The 26,756-nt window shown below is 44.5% G+C and overlaps 2 protein-coding genes across 2 annotated transcripts in view; one reads left to right on the top strand and one right to left on the bottom strand.

Annotated features, from left to right (window-relative positions):
• The window catches only part of rhobtb4 (Rho related BTB domain containing 4), a 63,468-nt gene extending 60,149 nt beyond the window's left edge, over positions 1 to 3,319 (bottom strand). Inside the window, exon 1 of the mRNA XM_083783648.1 lies at positions 3,209 to 3,319. The gene's annotated coding sequence lies outside the window, so the exon portion shown is untranslated. The remainder of the gene's footprint in view (positions 1 to 3,208) is intronic.
• Positions 3,320 to 18,649: 15,330 nt separating this feature from the next.
• On the top strand, positions 18,650 to 25,739 carry rsph14 (radial spoke head 14 homolog; the record flags this gene model as incomplete). The annotated part of the gene is made up of 6 exons (XM_083783389.1): positions 18,650 to 18,818; positions 22,311 to 22,413; positions 22,760 to 22,878; positions 23,809 to 24,043; positions 24,346 to 24,482; positions 25,498 to 25,739. The coding sequence occupies 6 exons, from the start codon at positions 18,650 to 18,652 to the stop codon at positions 25,737 to 25,739; spliced, it is 1,005 nt and encodes a 334-aa protein (XP_083639515.1).
• Between the last annotated feature and the right edge of the window lie 1,017 nt (positions 25,740 to 26,756).

Consider the following 26,756-nt stretch of genomic DNA (forward strand, 5'->3'; position numbering starts at 1 on the left):
GCCAGCAACTCCACATCTGACAGCAAAGTAACCACAGTATACCACTAATCAATTTACAAATTACATATACATAGAGGCCTTTTCTTTAATCCACCTGACACTGATCGACATATACGTCCCCACCGTAAGCCGTCACTCGTGCGTTTGAGTAATGACTACTTGTGCTTGATATGGCAGTGGTGTCAGATTACATGTATACATGGGGGCATTACCTTTAATCCTCCCGACACTAAAACATATCGTCCTTACGTCACCATCGAAAACCAATGACACCCTGGCATTGGGTCCTTTAATCAATAATCTTTATTACGTCATCATTGAGAGCTATAGTTATACCAGTTGTACCCTGACGTGATACATACGCATCAAACGGGGCATACGCAAAGTAACCACAGTCCACAGTATAGGCTACCGTTAATCAACTTACAAATTACATATAGGCTACATATAGGCATTTCCTTTAATCCACCTGACACCGATCGACATATAGTAGGCCTACTTGCGCGCTCTGCTTGCGCACTAGTAGGCCATTTATGACCTACTTGTGTGCAACAAGCAAGTAGGCACTTTACAGAGTGCAGTTCTATAGTTATTATTATTATTACCCTTATATTAATAATAATAATTATTATTATTAAGCTATATCAACAGATTTTTCTGGGAAATGGAGGACCGGAACCCTCTCAAGGACACTGGTGGTCCCCGAACCCCACTTTGAGAATTCACCGAAAATAATCTGGCGACCCTCTGCCCGAAATAATTTGGCGACCCACAGAACTCTGATACATCACCCACGTCTGGTCTGGACCAATCCAAGCGTCTCATCATCAGTGAGAGTGTAATATATATATATATATATATATATATATATATATATATCAATATATATGCTATATGACAGATTCAGTCGCATCATGAGAGTGTAATAATGCTATATGACAGATTCAGAGTCGCATCATGAGAGTGTAATATGCTATATGACAGATTCAGAGTCGTATAATGCCGAAAATAGCAGACCCGCAAGCTCCGGACACGTTGTGAGCTTGTAGCTCTTTTCAGTGTGCAGCAGCAACACAGACCGACGTACGATGGAGTATAAATCAGGCTTTAAACTGCCAGCGGTTCAATGTCAGTGTTGCCATGTCCGCTTATTATAAGTGACTTTGGTCTTCTTTTTCTGTAAAGTTGCTTGTAGGTCTAAATATTGGTAGGCTCAGGCAGTGCTGTCAAAGTTACTCTAAAACAGCAATATTATTACTTATTACTAGTTACTTAAAAAAATAATATATATATATTACTTTACTTATTGCCAAAAGTAACTATTTGTTTATTAGGCCTATACTATTAACTTATTACGTTTTTTTCTCGCCCCCAGAATTGCATCTTTTGTCCCCAAAAGTCTTACTTTGCATTTTCAACATTAGCAGTCCCCCACCCCCCCACCCCTTTTTTCTGCAGCCTACATTGTAAAATCCTCATTGTTTATTTATTTAATAATCAGTAAAAGTGTACTGTATAGTGTAGCTATATGCTACACATCATGATGGGTCCATTTGGTTCCATTTGTACGCTCATTTTAATTAAATGAACACTAACACTTATGTATGAATTCATAAATTACAGACTCAACGAAAACGGGGTCAATATTATGATGATGGCATTTTAGCAGTTTTGAGCTATCGTTCTTCACGAAATTTGGCAATATAGTAGAGGGCCGTGAGAATCCCTCAGAAACTGACGCTCACACTCATTTGTCAAAAGACCTCTGACCTTTAGATCTCCCGATGAGTAAATTGTTATGATTTGCTTGATCCACTTTTCAGCATTTGTTTTACCAAGAAATTGCATTTGCATATTATGATATGTGATTTCTATTTATAACTTGTCAAATATGTGTCATCAATGTGTATATAGCTCATTGTGTATATTGTATAGTCTATAATGTCAGTCATATACACTGACACCACGACGCATATTCAGAGCGTCAAGCTGTGACTCCGCCCACCCCCGGGGGAAGTTGTGATTTGCTCTCGTTCACTGCAATGCAATTTGCGGCATTTCCAAAACAATATTGCGCAGAGTAGCGATTATCAAACGTATTGCCATACGTTGAAAGATCTGTTGCCCGTGGACAAGTTAGATATTATCGGCATAGATGTATGTCCGTATGTGATTAAGGATTGGACCAAGTTGCATTGGCAGCCATAGAAAATTCTTACCCCGGGCTAAAACCGGATGTGACGTGTGTGGGCGTTCCTGTCTAGCGTGGTGTCAGTCTATATAGCTCATTCTGTATATTGTGTATAGCTTTTTTCTTTGTGGGCTTGACCCCATCTTATAGCTGCTTTCAGCTATATTAGAGCAATTATTATTAATATACCGCCATCGCTATACCGCTATTGTCTCGGTATTATTATTATTATTATTAATAATCTAATTTGAAAATAGCAGATCTACAGACTTGTACATCTTCTATTTTCAAATAGCCTATATCAAAGGGCTGTATAGGGCTCGCTTCTTTTGAGCTTGTTTTCATAGACCCAACTGGTTGCTTATTTCGCTCACACAATCTGGCAACACTGTTCAATGTTTATTATGTTCACTTTATCAACGCTGTGCACATTTCCCCGCCACAGACACACCCACACACAACACACTTCTTTTTTTTTTACTGCTTTTCTAACTTATTAAACTAAAGGGCGATTTAATCCACACAATGCATTCTTCCTCCTGTTAGGTCTGTAGGTTAGGTTTAAAAGGGAGCCAGAATAATAACGACAAACAGGCCCCTTTGTTTCTCAGAAAGACTGAACAAACAAACAAATAAATAAATAAATGAAGACAAAAGCTATCGTCTCGGTATTAAAACCAGCGCACAGCGGTCCATTCCATTCCAAACCCAGTGAACCGTTACGCAACGCGTGTCCACGTGCACGTATACAACTCTCTTATAACAACAAAAAAAGAATAAGAAAAAAAGAATAAGCAATTAATACAATAGTTCCTGTCCCGTTTTTCCAAAAGAAAAAAGAACAACGTTGCAAAGCGAAGCTTTGATCAACAGCACGAAGAGAAGAGATTTCACAACGCAAACTGAATGAAACATAAACTCCGCCAATACACATGGAATGGAAGTTGAGGTTTTAAGTTGCGAGCAGAAAGACAGTTGTCAGAACAAAGAGAGAGTTGTTATGAGAGCATTTCTGACCTTTTAAAGACACCCAGTCTAGGAGAAATCTGTCCACTAAACCGCTCTCCTTCACGTCCGCTGCTGTTCACACACCTCTCAGTCTGTCTGTCTCTCTCTCCCTGTTCCGATCTCCCGTCTCTGCCTTTATTCCACACACGCACGCGCACACGCACGGGCCACGGCACACGCGCGCGCGCGCACACACACACACACACACACACACACACACACACACACACACTACACACGTACACCGCATGAAATCTCTTGCATTCCAGCGGACCTCTCTTCTTCATTTCTACACAGTTTCTCTACAGAGAGTTGCTGCGCTGCCCATACCCCCCCTCCATTTATTTCAATGTCCTCAAATGATTTGATAAGCGTTATAAGCGACAGACAGACAGACAGACAGACAGACAGACAGACAGACAGACAGACAGACAGACAGACAGACAGTGTCATGTATTGACACCAGAACCAGCAGCTGTAGGACAGTAATGTGGGACAGTCAGTTGTGTCCCCGGACTCTAGTTGGTCCACTGGTTCGATTGGTCCTATACTCCTGATTCAACTTTTTGCCAGCTGCGAAGCAGGCTGGTCTACTTTCTATCAGGTTGGTAGTGTCCTCACTGTCCGGGGGGTGGGTGGTGGGTTGTGGACCGCGTTGCCTGTCCTCTTGTACATGTATGCAGATCAGGCATTGAAATGCTAATCTGGGTGCTTGTTTTCACCTGCCAGGTAGGTAAGGGTATGCATGCATGCATACAGTAGGCTACTGTACTCTGCTTAGGCTACTTGTTCACAATTAACTATAGCAAGGCGTTGCATTGGTGCGGTTGACCATAAACACCTGCTTCTAATATGTTCTTATCTGGACCATGAGGCAATATGAAAATAACTGCCTACCATGAGTAGGTGAGTAGGAAATGCAGAAGTGAAATGCTGCCAAAGCGAAAACATTGTGTGTGTGTGCAGTTTCACAATGTTTTCCAAATTGGTTTTACGTGGGGTTTCTGCTTCACTTATTTTCATGATATAGTCGGGTGCAGGTTGTCTGGTCAATGGCAATGGCAACTGGCTGGAGTTTCCTTATTCCTATATGATCATATCCCATCCATACTCAGTGCTATTAGCATTTGGTGGCTCATGAAGAGCTGTCCTCCAGATCACACATTGGAAATTCTCTTCACATTTACATTTACCTTGAAGGCCTCTGTATGTCGGACTTTGTCGGGGGCAGAGAGCAGAGCCATGCCATTTTTAGATGTTGCCTGTCTTTGCCATCCATGCCTCCACCCTATAGCACCGGTCATTGTAAAATATAAAAATATATTTTATCCCATACGACAGCTTCTATGTATGCTGTTAGATCCCCAAGCAAACTTGGATTGATGGTACCTCAATGACCGGTGCTAATGGGTGAAGGCATGTATGGCAAAGACAGGGAGAAAGACATTGAAAATGCCAAAACTCTGCTCTTCCACCGACATCAGATCCAGAGGCCTTCAAGGAAAACATGAAAAGAGCCAATTTCCAATGTGCATTATGTGCAATCTATCTATCTATTTATCTATTTATTAATGAATGAATGAATTTATTTATTTATTTATTCATATGTTTATTTGGACAGGACAGCGCATATTAATGAACACCACACAAAGAAATTATGTGTAAATACACAGGATTTAAGCAAGAATGCAATTTCCCATCCGTATTCCCCATACTGTCTGTAACAGTTTTGTATTGAGTTGTGCTTGAAATGTACTGTAATTCTCAATCAATCAATCAATCAATCAATCAATCAATCAATCAATCAATCAAACCTTTACAAAATCTAAATACCCCACAGCAATTGCATAACCCACTCGGTCCTGTTGAACGTTTTTAGGCCATAATTATGCACATTTCTCAAAATAAAACTTTTTTGCTACACTAAGGTCTAAGGATTACATTTCAATAATAAAGTAAAATAAAACTACATTTCTGAGCCCAAGAAATAAAATAAAAACTATATACCAAATTTCCCACCCCTCAGGGTACAGCACTGATACACATATAAATACAGTAGGTCTATTGCATAATGCTCACAACGCCAGCAGCCAGTTTGTCTTCACACCATCATCATCATAACTCATGTTCCTCGTTGGTTTTCCTGTCTCTCTGAACCCTACAATTAAGGCACAATACACGCACGCACACGCACACACGCACATGCACACGCACACACACACACACACACACACACACACACACACACACACACACACACACACACACACACACACACACACACACACACACACACACACATATATACATGTATACTGTATACTGTAAGAAGCTGAGGATAAATATGAACGTGGATTAGTTTACCATGTATACAGAGTGTTAAATTGACCCGTAACGGTCCATTTCAACAACTTGTGTGTGTCACAGAGTTCCTTTGGCTGTGTGTCCTCAGCTGACACTATAATCTTAAAGCTGTAACTTTCCTGTTCGACCCCGGATTTGAACCCGGGTCTCCTCCTGCAGTGCTTGAATGTTTTACCACTGAGCTAATAGAGCCTGCCCGCTTGCTCGGGGAGAAATAGAACGTTGACCTTCAAACCAGAAACAGGATCGTGTCAAAGGTTGTGTCCAACCTAGACACAGGATCTAAATTCTCAATAAGAACAGGGAGACAAAATACAACCCATGCACTTGTATAAGTTAAATTGTATTAACATATTCTAGTAATTCTACCATACAGCTTGTAGGCCTATACGTTATATTGTAACTATTAACATACTCTAGTCTACCATAAAGATTGCATTAGTTATTGCGAACGCGCTGAATGTCTGTGTGTGTGTGTGTCACGCTGTTACACCACCGGCCCGCCACCAGAGGGCGCAGCTGTAGCACACACACACACACACACACACACACACAGGGCGCAGCTGTAGCACACACACACACACACACAACCACACACACACGAGCTGTTCGCTTCCCGCATTTGCGCGTCTTACTTGTATTGTACATACACTAGCTGTCATGGTCACGTCCTGAGCCCCGCCCTGTTTGTCCATGATTTTCCTCTGTCTCTCCCCAGTCCTGCTCCTCTGACTCTGATTGCCCTGAGTGCCATCACCTGTGGGGACCAGCTGAGCCAGTTGGGGTGATGAGCTCCAGTGACTAAACTCTGCCTTGTGTTTGTTCAGTGCTGGAACTTAAGTTAGTGTCAGGTTTTATGTTCAGTGTATGTATACTGTTATCCTATGTCATTTACCAAGTAAAGTCAAGTTTTAAGTTTATGTGATCTCCTTGTCCTGCCTTTGTTTGAGTTTCCTGCACTTTTGGGTCTTAACACCTGCAAACACCTGCAAACATAAAAAAATCTATAATGTTTTGTATTCTTGTGTGTTCATTCATGTAGGCTACACATCGGCCCAGTAAGTGGTATCATCGAAGAAAAAAAAGAAAAAGAAACTGAGTCACACAAATTACAACTGAATTAGATATCTGTCAACCCAATGGTTCTCAGCCTATGGTGATTTGGAGTTCAACAAACCATGTGCAACCCAGATTCGGCACAAACAAGGGACTAAATTAATTTCGCTCCTATGCCACCAAAATGTGGATCGCTATTCGTCATTAAGACGTGCGAATCCCAATTGAATCCTTCAAAACCTCTCTCAAAGGGCACCTACGGACGTCTGCAATTCGAAACTGGCCCCCGTAAAATCTGAATCCCCCACCCACCCCCTTTTTACCTCTGTGATGATTTCCTGTTTTTGGCTATATAGTAGTGTATATTTGTACGTCTCTAAATGTTATGATGAATTGAACATGGTGGACCCTCTTGTAAACAAGTGCTTTATGGTGTCGTCCACAGTTAACAGTCTTGTATTGAGTTGAGCTTGAAATGTAATGTAATTCTCCAAAACTGTTAAGAGTTAACAGTAAAGTGACAATTTAAAGTATGTTTATACTGGGGGGGGGGGGGGGGGTATCCAGCTTTTAGTGTATGTTCACAAACCTTGTCCTACACAAACATTAAATTCCCATTGACAATAAATGGGAGAATCATAGTGTCTGAGCAAATAGGCATAGTGTCTATTTTACGGCACTCACTTCACACAGGTTTGATTTTTAAGATATTCTTGGGGCTTTATTCTACAGGAAACAGGGGAAGAGAGAGAGACGGGGAGTGACCGGGGAGTGACCGCTATGCCGCAGAGGTTGTCGGGCTCTGGATTCCAACCTTTAAAAATAAAAAGGTTCCTATATGTATTTATGCATATGTTATCCAGACATTCAATAGTGGAATGTGTTGAGGAGGTTCATGAACCTTGGCAATCTGTGGTAAAGTTGCAGGAGGACTGCTTGAAGGAGAGTTGATGAACTTGTTGAAGTTGACCATTGCTTGTTGCAGTAGTCAAGGACCCATCCCAGGGCGTGGAGTGTGTGTGTGTGTGTGTGTGTGTGTGTGTGTGTGTGTGTGTGTGTGTGTGTGTGTGTGTGTGTGTGTGTGTGTGTGTGTGGGTGTGTGTGTGTGTGTGTGTGTGTGCGCTCTATACTCTGTCTATATATAGGCCTACTACGGAAAATACATTTGAGATGAGTTTGAGCAGTGTGTGCATGTGCCACGTGTGTGTGTGTGTGTGTGTGTGTGTGTGTGTGTGTGTGTGTGTGTGTGTGTGTGTGTGTGCCACATGTGTGTGCGTGTGTGATTTGAGAAACCTGCCACAGTGTGGAAGTAGGTGTTCATCACGCCCTTTGGCCAGTTAACCCGCCCGTCTGTCAACATACCTGTCTGTCTTACTCTTAACCCACCTGTCTGTGAACATATACTGTTTGTCAGCATGTGCATGCCATGCTACTATTTAACATAACATAACATGCCTGACTGTCATCTGACTGTCGCTCCTCGGCCCTTGGACTTTGACTGTCCTTATTAGGTTTGGATTTATTAGGACTTTTTCTGTTATTCAGTGTGTTCTGTATTTGTACATGTACTCCTGCTTTATTTTGTATTTGTCCTGCATTTCTGTTACTCTGTTGTTTTTGTGTGCCTTCCTGCCTGCCCTTGTTTGGTGTTCCCTGTTCTGTCTTACCTTACCAACCTGATTATTGTGTCCATCTGTCACCTGTGTTCTATTTGCTCGTTTTCCTGTTATCCTATCCTGTGTTGATTGTAGTTCACCTGTGTCCTGTTATCCCTGTCTATTTAAGCCCTGTGTTTGCATTGTGTTCTTGTTGGTCCGTACTAGACCATATGTGTCGAGTGAGTTATCTATCTGTCTTTGTTTTACCAATTTATGGAAGAACCTTGGTTTAGATTAATAAACACTTTGACGTTAATCTGCTCTGCATCCTGTTTCTTGCCTGGGTCGTCCTCCGTATCATTCCTGACAGTACGGACCAACCAGTTGTGTACCAGCGGGCATCAATTCTGAGGTGCAGTGCACTACAGCCTCGAGCAGAAGATTAAGGCCTCGAAAGGGGCCCTCCGGCTGGCTTATTCTAGACCTAGTCTAGCGGAGGAGCTTGCAGGGTCAGTTTGGGCTGCCCTATCTGCTTGCGTGCAGTCTTCACACCTTCAATCTGCTTTGCCGCCAGTCTGCCTAATTCTGACCATGAGGCACCGCTTGCAAAACCTCTACCTGCCAGCAACCAGCCTGTCTGCCCAGAACCCATCTGTCTCCACTGACCAGTGATGGAGAGTCAATACTGCACGGCGACTGTGAGGCTCCACTGTCGATCAGAGGCGGCGGCCCAGAGGTGGCGAGCCTCTGCTGCGGCCCATCGACGGAGGTCGGTGAGCCTCCACTGCATCCCGGCACTGAAGGCGGTGAGCCCCTGCTGCTGCACAGACACGTTGAGGCTCCACTGCTGTCCCGCTGCGGTGACGGTGAGCCTCCCCAGCTGTCCAGCAACAGTGATGGTGAGTCTCCGCTGCTGCTGCTGCCCAGCCACGGCGAGGCGCTGCCGCTTTTCAGCGACACAATGGCGCCGTTGTTTCCCGGCGATGCTCTGCCTGATCCTGCATCGGCTGGCCCCGCCGATGTTCTGCCCAAACTCTGGGTGGCCAAACCCATGTCGACACCCTGTCTGAACTCTGGTCGGCCAAACCTGCCGACACCCTGTGCCGACACCCTGTCTGAACTCTGGTCGGCCAAACCTGCCGACACCCTGTCTGAACTTTGGGCGGCTGTCGTCACCGACACCCTGCCCGTGTATGCGTTGGCTGCCCCCGGCAACACCTTGCCCATATCTGCGTCGGCTTCGCCCGCCACCACCCTTTCCGAACCAGCATCAGCTGTCACCGCCGATGTCCCACCTGTCCTCCCTTCAGCTGTCTGTCCCAACTCCCCGCCGGAAGTCCTGTCGGCATGCAGTCTCCGCAGTCAGCCTGCCGGGACCCATGTCAATTTCCACTGTCACACCTGATGAACTGCATTGACCGATCTCCCATTCTGCCTGTCAGCTCGTATGTTTGTCTGCCAGTCAGCTTGTCTGTCTATTTTCTTGTCTTATTTTCCCGCCTGTTGTTATGTCAAGTCACCTGTTTGTCCGCTTGCATGCATGCATGCCAGTTTGTATGTGAATCTGTTTGTCTATTGGTTTGTCTCAGTTGTTGCCCGCCCTGTCTGCTTGTCTATGTGCCTTTCTGCATGTCATGTCTGCATGTCTGCCCTCCTGTCTTTCTGTGCGATTGTGGTTGTATGATTGTGTGGTCTTGTCAGTGTTTTCTCGTTTTTCTCTGTCCGGTTTATCAGCATTACAGCTAGCGGCCTATACCCGTCGGCTAGTCTGTGTGATGTCTATTGGCTGTGTTCTGTCTCTCTGTCTGGTTTGAATAGGCATGTCTTTGTATCTGTCCTTTGAATGTCTGTATTTTGCCTGTCCGTCTGCTCTGTGAGTATTTTCTGCATGCTTCTATCCATTCTGTGTTGTCCTGCCCCATGTCCAGTCCAAGAAAAGAAAGAAAGCTCGAAACTGTACATATCTTTGGACTTAAAGCTGTAGGAATTACTTGCCATTAATATAGTGTTTGCAAAGTTACTAATTGATTGCCTGAGTCCTGTGGTGGGAGTTCTGGTCTGGTTTTGGTGGATTATTAAGTAGTTCCGGTCATTTGGCGGGGGTCTGGGGCCACTCAGTAAAAATAAATGAATCCACAAAAATAGCGTAATTTGTATTGTTGATCTATTTCTGCCATATAGGTCAACTTTGACCCCTATATGTCCCATGGAACAATTTTTGTGTCCAGCATCAGTACGCCAGCAGCAGCACAAAACAATAGTTTCATGTGACAGAGTCACCTGCTGTTTCTGTCCCAGCATCAAACAGACACACATAAACAGACTGATATAGGCTTAAAATCATGAAATCAAGAAGTCCAGGATGGATATACATGAACACATATACATGAAAAGGCAGCAGCGGAGTGAGTGCAGTAGACCTGTCCAGACCTGCTCACACAAGCACGCACATGCATACACGCACATGCACACACGCACATGAACACGCACATACGTACATGAATGCTTGCACGCACGCAAAGCCGTGACCATGACAATGACCTCGCATGAAGCTGAGTGCTTCCAAACTCGTCCCACCTGCGTGGCTCTGTGCCTGTTTGTCTGTCTGTGCGTGTGTGTGTTCAAACCCGCTCATCAGTCTCTTTGTCTCTTCCTCCATGACAATTGCAGGTGTACTGGCCCTTTATCTCAACACACACACGCACACACTGACCCTTTATCTCAGCGCATGTGGTGTGTTCAGCACTTTTCCATTGCCAACTGTCTCCATTATATTATAACAGCATTGATGTGCATTTCACATGAGCACAGTGCGACAACAATTGACCGGGGGGGGGTCTCCACCTGCCTGCCTGCCTGCCTGCCTGCCTGCCTGCCAGCCAGCCAGCCTGCCTGCCTGCCTGCCAGCCTGCCTGCCTGCCTGCCAGCCAGCCAGCCAGCCAGCCACCTGAGGGGACAAACTGCTGATCTCAGGAGTGTGGAAAGGCCTGCGTCAGCTGAATGGCTGCAAACAAAAACCTGTTGTCACACACACGCACGCACATACACACACAAGCTGAGAATAAATATGAACGCGGATTAGTTGACCGTGTATGCAGACAGTGTTAAATTGACCTAAGTTACCAAAACGGTCCATTTTGTATACTTCAACAACTCTCTGGATTTTATTTTACTGTGTGTGTGTGTGTGTGTGTGTGTGTGTGTGTGTGTGTGTGTGTGTGTGTGACGTGTGTGTGTGTGTGTGTGTGTGTGTGTGTGTGTGTGTGTGTGTGACGTGTGTGTGTGTGTGTGTGTGTGTGTGTGTGTGTGTGTGTGTGTGTGTGTGTGTGTGTGTGTGTGTGTGTGTGTGTGTGTGTGTGTGTGTGTGTGTGTGTGTGCGTGCGTTTGTGTGCGTGCCTGCGTGCATGCGGGGGTACTCTGCTCTATGTGTAGAGCAGAGTAACTATCTGGATTTTAGTGTGTGTGTGTGTGTGTGTGTGTGTGTGTGTGTGTGTGTGTGTGTGTGTGTGTGTGTGTGTGTGTGTGTGTGAGTGTGCATGCATGCGTGTACACGTGTGTGTGTCCTCTCTCCCATTTTACCCACTGATCCCAGGCACAAAGCAGAGCTAAACAAGCGCCAATTGAGCTTGAACAATCGCTCACAAAGGGCGGCACTCCCCCCCCCCCCCCCCCCCCTTCGCTGACAGTGGCACATGGTGGGCAAAAATCGTGTGAGATTTGTGGCCCCAGCCTCATTGAGATGATTGTCCTTAGGCACAGCCATTGATCTGTCTGTCTGTCTGTCTGTCCACTTGAAACGAACGTTTGTGTGTGTGTGTGTGTGTGTGTGTGTGTGTGTGTGTGTGTGCGCGTGTGTGTGTGTTTGTGCATGCGAGCATGTGCGTGCGTGCGTGCTTGCGACCGAGTGTGTGCGTGCGTGTGTGTGTGTGTGTGTGTGTGACCTGAATCAGCCAATCAACGTTGATTGGGCTGATCAGTTAACTCTGATAGCTGTGGTGTAAAAACAAAGTAGGCGTACTCATATATTTTACTTAAGTAAAAGTATCAATACTGCAATATAGAAATACTACAATTAAATTTCCGGAATTCTTGAGTAAAATTACAAAGGTATTGGCATCAAAATGTACCAAAAGTAAAAATACTCATTGTGCAGAATGTCCCATTTGAAGTTTTCAAATGTATATAATTTCTTGTAAAATTGCAGATCTATAAGCACACCATGTGTTGCATCGCGAGCAACGCATTCTGAGCTTGTAGGTCGGCTACTTTTTAAAGCCGACCCAAAATGTACATGGAGCTAGAGTGATTAATGTATGTTTTGTAATAATATTCAAAACCTGCAAAGTAACTAAAAGATGTCCAAAAATTGTAGTGGAGTACTACTAGTACAATAATTTCCTCCTAGATGTAGTGGAGTAGAAGTAAGAGTAATTGAAAATACTCAAAGCAATAAGACCTGCATTTTCTTAGTTACTTTCCACCACTGTCTGACAGTGTGAGGCGCTCGGGTGGTGCAGTGGTAAAGTAGCTGCCCACCACCGCAGAGTCTGGGAGTTTGAATCATGCATCATTCGGCTTTGTCAAGCACCTATACCAGTGTTTTTCAACCCTTTTCATACCAAGGTCCAATATTTATTCGGTATTTGAGCCACGGACCACCATGAATGCCACAGACGAGAAATAGTCTAAGTCCACACTATTTATCCATAATGTATAAATGATAGATAAGGGGTGAGGACAATGAGGCCTTTTCGTGGAGGGGTCAGTCTGAAATTGAGATTTAGCCTCTCAGACTTGGTTTCATTTTACGCTCTCAAGAGTTAAATTTAATGGACCCTTATAGATTGAGGAGAAAGAGGTAACCAAGTTTTGGTTACCAACTCTCCATCATTTAGTCATGGGGTCCACCTGGAACCCCCTCAAGGACCACTGGTTGAAAACCACTGGCCTACACAAACAATTGTCGCCTTGACCGGGGCAGGGACGCTGAGAGGGAGGGTGATAACTGTCACTGTACGTACTCCTAGCTGTGGTCCATATACTCTGAGCCCCCCACCAAAACAATTTGGCCAGAAAGGGATTTCTTTTCACTGGAAGGAAAATTCGTGTCTATGAGATTTTCTTTTGGCAATATCGGTAGAGGGCGCAGTGGAGTAACTAAAACAATTTATTTTCACGTTCACGTGGGCTCAGTGTGCGTCCGCTAAATACACAAGCCGCCTTTGTATTGGTGAGTAGGTAAACCGTTTTTAATATTTCCGCTACAGAGGAGAGGCTATAGTCTGCATTTCATGCGAGCAAAGAGTGGCAGAGCCTTAATGCAACGGCAGCAAAGGGCATCAGGGTTATGGACCAGAGCTAACGTACTCCTATGAACTGGGGGTGGAGTCTGTCGACAGGGAGGAGTTGAACGAATCCTCTACGACGTCCTCCCGGTGGGGGCTCCTCACTGACAGGTGAGGTGAGTCAGTGGGAACGGCATCCTCCCGGTGGGGGCTCCTCACTGACAGGTGAGGTGAGTCAGTGGGAACGACATCCTCCCGGTGGGGGCTCCTCACTGACAGGTGAGGTGAGTCAGTGGGAACGACATCCTCCCGGTGGGGGCTCCTCACTGACAGGTGAGGTGAGTCAGTGGGATACAATTCAATTCAAAGGAGCTTTATTGGCATGGGAAAACAAATGTTTACATTGCCAAAGCAAGTGTCACAATACAATACAGTATGAACAGTTGAAAATGGGTATATATACAGTTGGAGGGGGTACATCGTTTTGTAAACAGAGCTATGTCGCAATGCATCGTTATGTACATGTTATAACAGGGTATAAAGCTTTTTTTTAAACAAAATAGCAGCACTTTTTTAGCAGTCACTTTGTCAGGACTATTTAAATTGTATACAGAAAAACTCAGATTTAAGATGTGTTTAAAGGTAGCAGCTCTGTTTACATAAGGTCCAGCGATCTACTTGGTACAGATAGTAGTCCTTAGGGTGGTTGTATTCAACAGCAGTGACAACACTCAGAAATGTGTGGGGAGGAATTAATATTAGCACAAAGACTAATTGAGGTAAAAAGCACACATTTGGTCACATATTTGTTTTGTGTGTGTGCTTTTAGGTGCTTGCTTGTGCGTATGTCACTGTTCTTGTCCTCTGAAGCGACTCAAATGCATCAGTGACCACTGCAAAACAATGAGCTCGTTTACATTGACCTCAGCTCACTGTTTATGAGAGTTTAACTATAGGCCAATGTTATAATAATAATAATAACCAGTAAGATTGTCAGAACAGGAACGACGGGTGCTTTCGTTTACGGGATGAAACAGAGCTATATAATTATGTAGCCTAAGTCAATGAGGAGCATACTATTTTGAATGATCAATCAATGGAGAGATAATTTTAGATTTCTTATCCACCTTTGGAGTTACATCATGGCAAGGTAACTATAGTAACTACACAACCCAAACCTCTACCAAAGTGGTCTTGCCCTTTAAGGTTAGGGGTTAATATTAGTCAAATAGAGTAGTTTCCTAAGTGGAGGGTTTCCTATAATAATATACACGTACGTGTGTGTGTGTGTGTGTGTGTGTGTGTGTGTGTGTGTGTGTGTGTGTGTGTGTGTGTGTGTGTGTGTGTGTGTGTGTGTGTGTGCGTGCATGCGTGCGTGCGTGTGCATGTGTTTGTGTGTGGTTGTGAACAGATGATCCCATGTTTGTGTTTCTGCTCCATTTCCCCTGCCCGGCATTCACACATGCACACACACACACACACACACGCACACATGCACACACACACACACACACACACACACACACACACACACACACACACACACACACACACACACACACACACACACACACACACACACACACACACACACACACACACACACACACACACACACACACACAGGCCAGGGGTCCTTGAGGGAGTTCTAGGGGGTCCCCAGCTAAATGTTAGTTAGGAGTTACAGACTCATAAGGGTCCATTTGGTTCCTAACGGGTCCGTTTGGTTCCATTTGTACACTCTCAGACTTAAATTAACATTGATTTTAAGATATAACTTGGGGACCCAGAGATAGCCATTAAATGGGGTGTCTGTAGCCCAATGGATGTCAAACTGGGGGCCCTTGAACTTAAAACGGTTGAGAATCACTGCTAGAGCCGTAAAGATTTTATTCACATTTTAAAATGCATGCAGATACATTCAGAGTGTCATCTGATATAAATAATAATCTAATCACTGTATGGATGTTCTCTGCCCCCCTGCCCCCTCCTCTCAATATGATTCGAATAGAGGAGCTATTTATGCTGTAGATTATACTGCTGTCTGTCTGTCTGTCTGTCTGTCTGTCTGTCTGTCTGTCTGTCTGTCTGTCTGTCTGTCTGTCTGTCTGTCTGTCTGTCTGTCTGTCTGTCTGTCTGTCTGTCTGTGTCTGTTACAACACAACACACCACACTGAAATACATATTTCATAATATGTTGCCCATACATATAGTTACACAAACACAATTGTGTGTGTCACACAGGGTGGGGTAAGGTTCACACAACTCAACGCCACAGGTTTTATGGTCATGATGGCTTGGCTCCAAGAGATACAGCAATGTACCATACAAATACTTTAACCTTTTAATTTGGATCTGTTTCTTAATTTGCATAAATATGACACATAAGAGGCCTCTTAGTCATTTTGAGGGGGAGACTATATATATATATGCACAAAGTGACACAATATGAGCTTGTATATCTGGTATTTTTGAATAGCCAAGTATAACATCACGGTGGTTAAAGGACAACTTAGTTTGGCCGGAATGAGAGATGATGTATGATGATAAGAGCGCCCTTCACTTCACACAAGTGTTTTATAGTAGGCCTACTGCTAAAAATTGTTTCCATACATCACGCACATCCGCACATAGTATTTCTATATAGTCATGTGTCATTTGTCTGATTTTTCATATTATTGGCAAAGATTGGCTTCCAAAGTTTGCAGGAGTATGGCCCCTGTGGTACAAAATGCCTATCATGAACGGTTGTTGTGAACCTTTGCACTCAGATCCCCATTAGGCCAAGGAAGAAATGTCACCTCATGGTGGCGCTATAACAGTCAGATTCATATTTTTAACTGTAGATCAACATTTTTATTCCCTGGATTGTGTGGCATTTATTCCTTGGCCTATTGAGGATATTATGCGTGCAGTTTCACGGCTCATCAGGAGCAGTCAGGGGTTCAGTATCCCCCTCTCTCTTTCTTACTCTGGGCAGCTATTGAAGTGTAGGCTACATTCACTTTCAAGACGAGCATAAAAAGTTGTAATGTATAATATTCATTCTTCATAATAAACATTGTGTTTAATAGGGATTAGGGCTCGAGCATAAGGTTCATAAGCAGACATGATGTGTTGTGATCATAACAGCAGTCAGCTGATGTTCTGGTCGGACGCAGTGTTGACAACGAAACTAGGACAGACAGACAGGCAGGCAGGCAGGCAGGCAGGCAGGCAGGCAGGCAGGCAGGCAGGCAGGCAGGCAGGCACTAGGCAGGCAGGCAGTGCATGCTCTCCCTAACTGACCCCAATCTCATTATCTGGTGTAGTTAAATCATGTGGGTTTAGGGTGACACCTCCATGGGTGCTCGAGGTGAAGTGACAAACTCATTTGACCTGCTGTGTGGAAGCCCATGTGATTCTCAAAGTGGGGCCTGCCTGGGGTCACCTGAGGGTTCCTTGTGGTTGCGATTAGGAGGGTCCCCACTCCCCAGCAAAATGATTGATAACCAAATAACATGCCTCTGAAACTCTGACACACAAGCACAGGATCTTTTCAGATGGGGGGGGGGGCATCACGCCGCACCACGGTCTGTGCACTACCGTGCACCATGGACCTGGCACACACACACACACACACACACACACACACACACACACACACACACACACACACACACACACACACACACACACACACACACACACACACACACACACACACACACACACATTGTTTGTTTTCAATAAAAGGTGTTTCCGCTTCTTTGTTCCACTTCCTAGAAAGCAGCAGGTCGTTGTGTATCTGTCAGGACCTGCTGTCCGAGGTCCTTTAACTCCTAAAACACAAAAAAAAACACTGTTAACTGTACAAGTTTAACTCCTAAAACACAAACACTAGTCAACTGTATAGAAATAAACAACCCTAGACATCAATGAGGAGTAATGCTTCAAAACCAGGGCTATTAGTTGAGAAAGAAAGAAAGAAAGAAAGAAAGAAAGAAAGAAAGAAAGAAAGAAAGAAAGAAAGAAAGAAGGGGGTGCATGTTTCATGGCACCCGCTGTGACTTCCATCATGTCTGTCTCTTTTCCCTTCATCCAATCACATGCCTGGCATCAGGCAGGTCCCACTCCCCCTGCCCTTCATTTATCCAATCACATGCCTGGCATCAGGCAGGTCCCTCGCCCTGCCTTCCAGTCATCCAATCACAAGCCTGGCATCAGGCAGGTCCCTCCCCTGCCCTCCAGTGAACTCTGTTTGAGCTTTACTTTATGTCCTACAGCCCCGCCTACTGTTCAATATGGTGAATAGCAGGCAGATCACAGATCTCAACAGCTGTGTGTCCCGACTCCCTATTGTATGGTTGAGTACGTCAATCATGCCTCGTGATACGCCCATGGCCAATACAGAATGTGTTGATCGGACCTCATCAAACCCTGTACTACAGGGTGTAGCCTACACTCACTCAAGTCAGCTCCAGGTCTGGATCGATCTCCATTATTCCATTATATGATCACGACACTGACCTCATAAAATCCAGGATAGCCATACATGGAGAAGACTGGATCATCACCTACATACAAGCTACAAGTTTGTAGATCTATTATTATTTTCCCCATAGGAAATGTATTCTATTAAATTGACTCATTCTAATAGGCCTAAATGCCTGAAATCTATCGTTTGGTTAGGAAAACCAGCTGTTGAAGAAGAACCCTTCTGCCATCTACTGGTGGTTTCCTGTAATCCTGTCATCGGAGTTTGCAAACTGTCATGAATAAAACTACGTGTAAAGTGTAGGGGCTCTGCCATATTTATGATATTTTGTTTTATGAACTGACTTGGAAGTCATTCTGGATCTGGACGTTTGGAGTTCTGGAGTTTCAGACGCTATCGTTGCCTAGCTCTGGTCCAGCCATAGCTCTATGCCGGCAGCAAGAGCAAAAAGGCTATGGAACAGAGCTAACCGTTGCCTAGTAACGACTGTAAACATGCATGCCGTAGTGTTCCATGAAGGTAAGCTTCAAAGAAGTTAAAAGCTAAACTTTGACTCTGCGGGCTGCAATCATTCCTCGACACAAATGCACAAAATGCTGAATTTGTAAATAATAATAATAATAATAATAATTTAAAAAAATAACTTACTCGTCAGGGTCAGGAATTCAGGATGGCCAGTGGACATCTGATGGAGGCCCCGGTAGCGTTCGGGCAGCGGGCTCTGCCACGGCTGTGCCGGGAGATGCGACACTCAGAGCCGGGGACAAGAGTCCAGGCGCTGGCTGCCCTGTGTGACCTGGTGCACGACCCAGAGAGAGCTCTAGAGAGCATTCGCCACGGTAATATAACATATTTCACTTTTCCTTTACACCATAGCATTCACCACCACGGCATTAAGAAAGCCCACAAGACAATAGCCTAATATGCCTGGCTATATAAATTCATTATCATCCCAGCACAGCAGCAGCCTTATTTCCGTGTAAATATATAGGCTAATGGAGGCTTAGGAAACATCTGTGTTTGAGTTGGGCTATAACCGCCCTTTCCAGTAGGCCTACAGCCCAGGTCAGGTTGATTGAATAAACGTTTTAATTTCAACTGGACAGCTGCCGTAACCCTGAGAGTTTTCAAATGGAAATAGCCTAAGATGGAGACTCTCTTAGATGTAGGCCTATTTATCGATTCTGACATGAGAGATTTAAAATGTCAGAATCGATAAATAGACCTACATCTAGTCTAAATCTTAGGCGAAAATGGAACCAAATGAATCCTTATAGTCCGGCAACCGACAAGGCTTCTTTTGTTTAAAGTGGGAAATTTGGTATATAGTCTTTTTTATTGGCCTAAAATATTGGCTATACAATTATACATCCATCCATCCATCTTCAACCGCTTATCCGTAGTCGGGTCACGGGGTCAACAGCTCCACCAGAGTGCTCCAGACTTCCCTCTCCAGAGCAACATTAGTAACTTCCTCCTGGGGGATCCTGAGACGTTCCAAGGCCAGTGAGTCGATGTGTTTCCTCTAACTGCGCCTTGGTCTGCCCTGGCGTCTCCTCCCAGTGGGACGTGCCTCGAGGACCTCCCTAGGGAGACGCCCGAGAGACATCCTAACCAGATGCCCGAACCACCTAAGCTGGCTCCTTTCCAGGCGAAGGAAAGGAGACTCAGAGTCTCTCTCGTGTGACTGAACTTCTCACCCTATCTCTAAGGGAGATGCCAGCCACCCGTCGAAGAAAACTCATTTCGGCCGCTTGTATTCGAGACCTTATGCTTTCGGTCATGACCCACATTTCATGACCATAGGTGAGAGTAGGAACGAGTTGAGCCTTCTGGCTCAACTCTCTTTTCGTCACAACAGTGCGGTACAGAGACTGCAATACCGCCCCTGCCACTCCGATTCTCCAGATGATCTTCGAGGGAGGGCTGAATCCATTTCTTGCGACCGACAGTCTGTCGCTGCCCCCTGCCGGCCGGTCTTTTATAGGTTGGCCGGTCGGTCCAATATATTCTATTTGATATATTCTATTATATTATAGACAAATAATGTATTCATTCCATATTTTTTTAAATATAATAATTGTTGTGTGCCGCGCGATTCGAACCAGCGTCCCCAGCCAAAAAAAAGTGAGAGGCGACAGAATAGACCGCTACACTACAGCAGCCATACGTTACAAAGAAGTGTTCCATTGGACTTATAAAGTTAAGTCCAACGAGAGCAGATTTTTTTTTATATGAAGACAGACCAAATCACCGACCGGCGGACCTGAAAAATTAGCGACCGACACACATAGCGGCCGACCGACCTGAAAAATGAGCGACGGACACACATAGTGACCGACCGACCTGAAAGATTAGCGACCGACACACATAGCGGCCGACCGGCCTGAAAAATTAGCGACGGACACACATAGCGACCGACCGCCCTGAAAAATTAGCGGCCGCCACACATAGCGGCCGACCGACCTGAAAAATTTGCGACGGACACACATAGCGACCGACCCATCAAACCGGCCGGCCGACGTGAAATACGTCGGTCGCTAAAATTGCATTGGACCGACCGGCCGACCTATAAAAGACCGGCCGACAGGGGACAGCAACAGACCGTTGGTCGCAAGAACTGGATTCAGCCCTTGCTGGGATCTTCTCCGTCCGGAGAATGGGAGGCCCTCACTGGTGAAAAAAATCCTGAGATACTTGAACTCCTTCACCTGGGGTAATGCCTCATTCCCTACCCAGACTGCACAATCCACCGGTTTCCTGCTGAGAACCATTTAGATTCGGAGACACTGATCCTCATCCCAGCCGGCAATTTCTTTTTCATTAACATCCTATGGCAGGCAAAATTGTCAAAAATGTCAAAATGTCCATATGCTTTAAAGGTTTTATGACATTCATTTTAATTTCTTTTTCTTTTTCTTTTTTCTTTTAAGTTTTATGACCTCAATTACACCCAAAAAACCTGAACTTTGAACATTCAGTGGATTTTCTGTGGTCTGAAATTTTCTTTGGGGTTTGGAAGCCTTTTGAGCTACAATGAAAACAGGCAAAACAGTGAAAACAGTGACATCTGCTGGCAAATCCCATTGACATATATGGGATTTGCAGGATCTTACATCACAAACAGCAGGAAAATCAGAGCACCTGTTTGAGCCAGAAAGCCCCAGATCACAGAAAATCTACTGAATGTTCATGTTTTTTGGGTGCAATTGAGATTAGAAAACCTAAAAAAAATAAGAACAATTCCAAAACCTTTTTTTTTATGTCACAATCCCTTTAAGTAGCATATGTGACATTTCAAACAAGGGGGGTTTCATGATTTTGAATCCATTCCAAGCATTAGTTTTGCACAAAAACACTCCTTGGGATAAAAACAGCCATAGAAGTCATAACAAATGTGATGAGGTCAGCACAAATGTGATGAGGTCAGCACATTTTGGGCAAGTGGCTATGGCTGTTTTTAAATGAGTGTATTTTGTGCAAGACTAATGCTTTTGGAATGGATTCAGAATCATGAAAACCCCCTAATTTGACATGTTACATGCTACTTAAAGCAAAAGGAAAGTTTGACATTTTTGCCTGCCATAGGATGTTAATGGTATCGGGTCACAAGAAACCCCTATAAAAGAAATTGCCCAATATCGACAGCCGGTCAGCAAGTGAATTCATGAATATATGTATATAGACAATATTTTAGGCCAATAAAAAAGACTATATACCAAATTCCCCACCCATCCTGCCATCCACCTCGACTGCCGGACTATTAAGAGTCACATTGTTTTCCTATAGCCAGTGTAATTAAATCTGGGGAACCCCAGGAACCCCCCCAAGTTTCTTTTTTTTAATATAAATTTATAAAAGGTATAAAAGGAATAAAAAGGTATAAAAGGTTATTTTGTCATAGCCTACACCCCACATGCTGGGGTTCAAGTGGTTAAACATGTGGGGACTTTGCAATGTGAGGTGTTACAAAACCACAACATTTTTTGTGGATTGAATAATAGTAAAAGTCTAGAGGGTCTAAGACTCTTAAGTGGTTAAACCGTGATGAAAGTGATAACGTAACGATCAATTCCAATAATATCAAAATATTATGTGGCACATAACCTGGATATTAGTCACGGGCGGCACCATAGTGTAGGGTGCCACCATGGCACCCACTTTGAGAAACCCTGCTTTAAAGTTGTGCGTGTGTGCGCGTGTGTGTGCGTGTGTGTGTGTGTGTGCGTGCGTGTGTGTGTGTGTGTGTGCACGTGTGTGTGTGTATGTGTGAGTGTGTATGTGTGTGTGTGTGTATGTGTGCGTGCATGTGTGTGTGTTTGTGTTTTCAGGCTGCGTGCAGCAGTTAAAGACCTTGTTACAAGACAACGAATCTGCAGTTAGAACTAAAAGCACAGAGGTCCTTTACCACCTGGCATCCCATAATGTCGCCAGGTAGGCCTATGTTTCCATGACAACTATGTAGTGATTAACATGAACATCCCAATATGTTAAAATAACAATACTTTAATTTTTTGTTTTTCTTATTCATTTGCTTAAATAGTTGTTAATAGATAGTTGTACAAATACAAATAGTTGTTCTCAGAGTAAAGAAGCCACTGAATATATTTCAACTAAAATAATAACGTGCACCTGTGTGTGTGTGTGTGTGTGTGTGTGTTAGTGTGTGTGTGTGTGTGTGTGTGTGTGTGTGTGTGTGTGTGTGTGTGTATGTGTGTGTGTGTGTGTGTGTGTGTGTGTGTGTGTGTGTGTGTGTGTGTGTGTGTGTGTGTGCGTGCAGAGAGGTAATGTTACAGTGTGGGATCCTCTCTCCGCTGTCAGAGCTGTTGGATGAACCAGTCGCGTCCTGCAGGAAGAACGTCCATCTGACTCTAAACAGACTCGCTCACTTCCCTGCAGGTATGATATTGTTCAGATAATATTAAAATGTTGTTACTACTAGAGTTCTTTTTCTTTATTGATAAGACAGTAGACTGAAAGGAAATGGGGATAGAGACGGGGAGTGACACGCGGCAAAGGTCGTCTGGGTCGGGATTCGAACCTGTGACATGCTGTGTCAGACTGGCAGTGCGGCCTAGACACAAGAAGCTCTGGTGGGCTTTATAAATAAAGTTTGAGTTGAGTTATTTCTTGTTGCTGTTGTTCTTCTTCCTCCTAGTGGTGGTGGGTATTGCCTGCAACCTCACAAAAGATATGTATCACGATACAGAAGCCACGATATATATATATATATATATATATATATCAATATATTGATTATACGTTGATTCCAAATAATGACCATTAAGGCTGGGTATAGAGGGTATGCGTGTGACATCATAATCAAACCCGGAACTTATGCAGGAATGCCTACTAAGTGGCAAAAAACTATTTTCTGGCCTTGACAGCCCATACCTCCAAACAGAAAAGTCCTACCTGCATTAAACAACATTAGACAATGTTAAACTCACTTTGCCTGTTGCTTTGTCACTCGATTCACTTTAAGCATGCGCATACCCTCTGTTGCTAACAACCTCACGGTCGATACGTAGTTACGTATACGGTATCCTAGACCACCGATTGCTGATGTTTTGACAAATATACTGTCAGAAATTGTAACATTTCCAAACGAATTTGAAAAACATGGTGGGAAACATTTAAACAAAAAGCAAGGAATTATTTTTTTATGGATAAATGCAAAATATTTAATCATATACATGTATGTCATAACTGTCAGACTAGTCTAGTGTTTTAAAGCCGCGTCACAGACAGCATTTCCTGCCGTATCGATATGGTACGATACGACGCGATTATCGGTCATCAATATGATTATTGCCATCCCTATACCAGCTGCGGAGGCCATGGTGCGCCAGGGTCTGGTCCCCAGGCTGGTGAAGAAGGTCTCAGAGGAGGATGGGGAGGACGAGGAGGTGTGCGTGCTGCTGCTGTCCTCGCTGAGGCAGTGTGTGAGGGTGGAGGTGCTCGGCGCTCTGGCCTGCGGCGGCGTGGCGGTACTGAGGGACCGTCTGGCACACTGCAGCCCTCGCGTCCGCACGGAGGCCGCAGGAGCTCTGCTCAACATCAGGTTTGGGGAAGTTTAAATATGCATTGTGGGAGAACTGCTGTGTGGGGGAGTGGTGGGGGAAGATGGGAAAAGAGAATCTCAAAGAAATAGGAGGGTATAACCTATAATATTTGTGTCCTTGTGTGCATCTCCTTTGTGTGGAGTCGTGGACATAAATAAATGGTTAAAGTGTGTGTGTGTGTGTGTGTGTGTGTGTGTGTGTGTGTGTGTGTGTGTGTGTGTGTGTCATGTGCATGCGCATGTGCATGCGTGCACATGTGTGTGTGCATGAGTGTGTGGTGCGTGTGTGTGTGCATGTGCAGTGTGGTGTTGGAGGGGAAGCAGAGTGTGTGTGCTGAGGGGGTGGTTCCAGTGTTGGTGTCTCTACTGACAGACAGTGACGGCAGCGTTCAGGCCAACGCTGCCGGAGCCATCATGAACACTGCTGTTATCAGCACAGGTACAGGCAGGCACACACACACACACACACACACACACACACACACACACACACACACACACACACCTTTTGAAATATTAAAAATCACACCCATGTGAAGTGAGGGACTCTAATATATTAAAGTCTAAAGGTCATTACACACTGGCGAATTAGCGACGCGATGCGAATAAGTGATCTGAAAATGCGAAATATTGCATGTTGCAGTTCGCCTGTAAATCTCTGCAAAATACGACACCAGAGCGAACAAATAAAAGCGAAAACGGTCGCATTTTCGCACATTCGCACATTCGCCACTGATGTGGAAGCTTGCATGGACTTCAATTGTTTTTTTTTTAAATGCGAATTATTCGCACGAATATATCGCGTCGCCAATTCGCCAGTGTGTAATGACCTTCACTCATGTTGATTAGGTGATGTAAAACAAATGGTGCAAACATTAAACGCCATTAACAATAAAGAGACAATATGACGTACAGTAAACGACACATTATGACATAAATCTTCCCTTCATTGTCAATGCGTTTACTAAACAAACTTTGAACTAAAGACAAACATTAAACCTGTGTATAGGAGGGGCTAGCGCCCCTCAAAACTATAAAGGGACATATTATCATATAGGCCTACTACCAGTCCGCAACCCACATAGGCCCCTTTGGTCTGGTTGGGAAACAGTGCTTAAAGCACCTTTCCCACCGGGCACGATACTTATAAAGATAACTATATGAATCGCTCACCAATCACCACCATGTATTCTTTATAGTTGGTGTGTGGGCTGTCAAGGCCAGAAAGTAGTTTTTTGCCACTCAGTAGGTGTTCCCGCATAACGTCCGGGTATGATGATGACGCCACGTGAATGCCCTACTTTTAGTGCTCAGTGTGAATGGCCCTTTAGATACTGTTGTCTCACAGCTAGTACCTTTTACCATGATACTCTTTTAATTCTCTCTCTCTCTCTCTCTCTCTCTCTCTCTCTCTCTCTCTCTCTCTCTCTATATATCTCTCCCCCTCTCTCCAGGTAAGTCTCGGTGTCTCTCGGCCGGCGCTCTGGGTCCCCTGGTCCAGCTGGTGTCGAGTGGCGAGCGTGCGGTGTGCGTCAACGCTCTGAGGGCCCTCACGGCCCTGGCGGAGGCCCCCGGCGCCAAGGAGGCGCTCCTGGAGCACCTCCCCGCACTGAGGAGCAGGACTGGGGCAGGAGAGGAGGAGGTGGTGAGGAGGGCGGCCCGGAACGCACTGCAGGTCATCACCTGGACCCCATGAACACTAATGTTGATTTTGACAGCATACTTTGATTCAGTTTTAGTCATAGTCTTTTGAATAAAATTCCAGCGTTTAGTCTACTAAATCTAGAGTTGATTTTGTCGACTAAGATGTATTTTGGCGGGCCTTGCTGGTGTTTTAATGGCTGATTTTAGACTTGGTTGCATGCACAGTACAATAACCGTGTGCAACGAAACATAAAATGATTTGTTGCGACAAGTACTAGTATTAGCAGATTACTAGTCCGTCCGTCCGTCAGTCAGTCTGTCCGTCCATCACGCCACCATATATGGCCCTCCATCACGCCTCGTGACGCGCTCCATATATGGCCATCTCCATATATGGCCATCTCCATATATGAAGATCACGACACTGACTTCATCAAACCCTGGATAGCCGTACATGGAGAAGACTGGATCATCACCTAGATCTGCATATATGGAGCCGGCCAGCAACTCTACATCTGACCTCAAACCTTAAACCCTTAGATCTCCATATACGGAGCTTACCTGTTCTGACAGAATACTGGACAACTCACCCCGGTGCTTGCCCGTTTTTCCTCCCAGAATTTTCACCAGTGAGGGGGATAACTTTGTAATATGCTATTGGCTGTTTGTATTATTTTTGGAAAAATATAAAAAGATACTCCTGTGGAAAGGCTATATTATTTTACTTATATTGACCCTATAAACAATTTAGTATTATTTAGTATATGTAAGGTTTTGCCCACTCAAATGGTACCGTCAGATCAACTTCTGTGAACAGACTTCACTGTAGTAGCTTTTCATAAATTATATTTGTAGTTAGGCTGTCTGCTGTCATGCAAGTTTATAGTTAGAGAAATTCCAGCCTATCCCACCCCTCACTGGGGAAAATTCTGGGAGGAAAACAGAAACGGCGTGAGTTTTCTTGTTACCTTCTGACATTCCATATGTTGAGTCTTCCCCACCCGTCCTTCCTCTCTCCCTTTTGACTGTTACGTACCTGTCCATTCAAACTCTAGACGGGCCTGCCCCA

The sequence above is a fragment of the Protomyctophum parallelum genome (genome assembly GCF_964188405.1).
Source record: "Protomyctophum parallelum genome assembly, chromosome: 15".
Taxonomy (NCBI): Eukaryota; Metazoa; Chordata; class Actinopteri; order Myctophiformes; family Myctophidae; genus Protomyctophum; species Protomyctophum parallelum.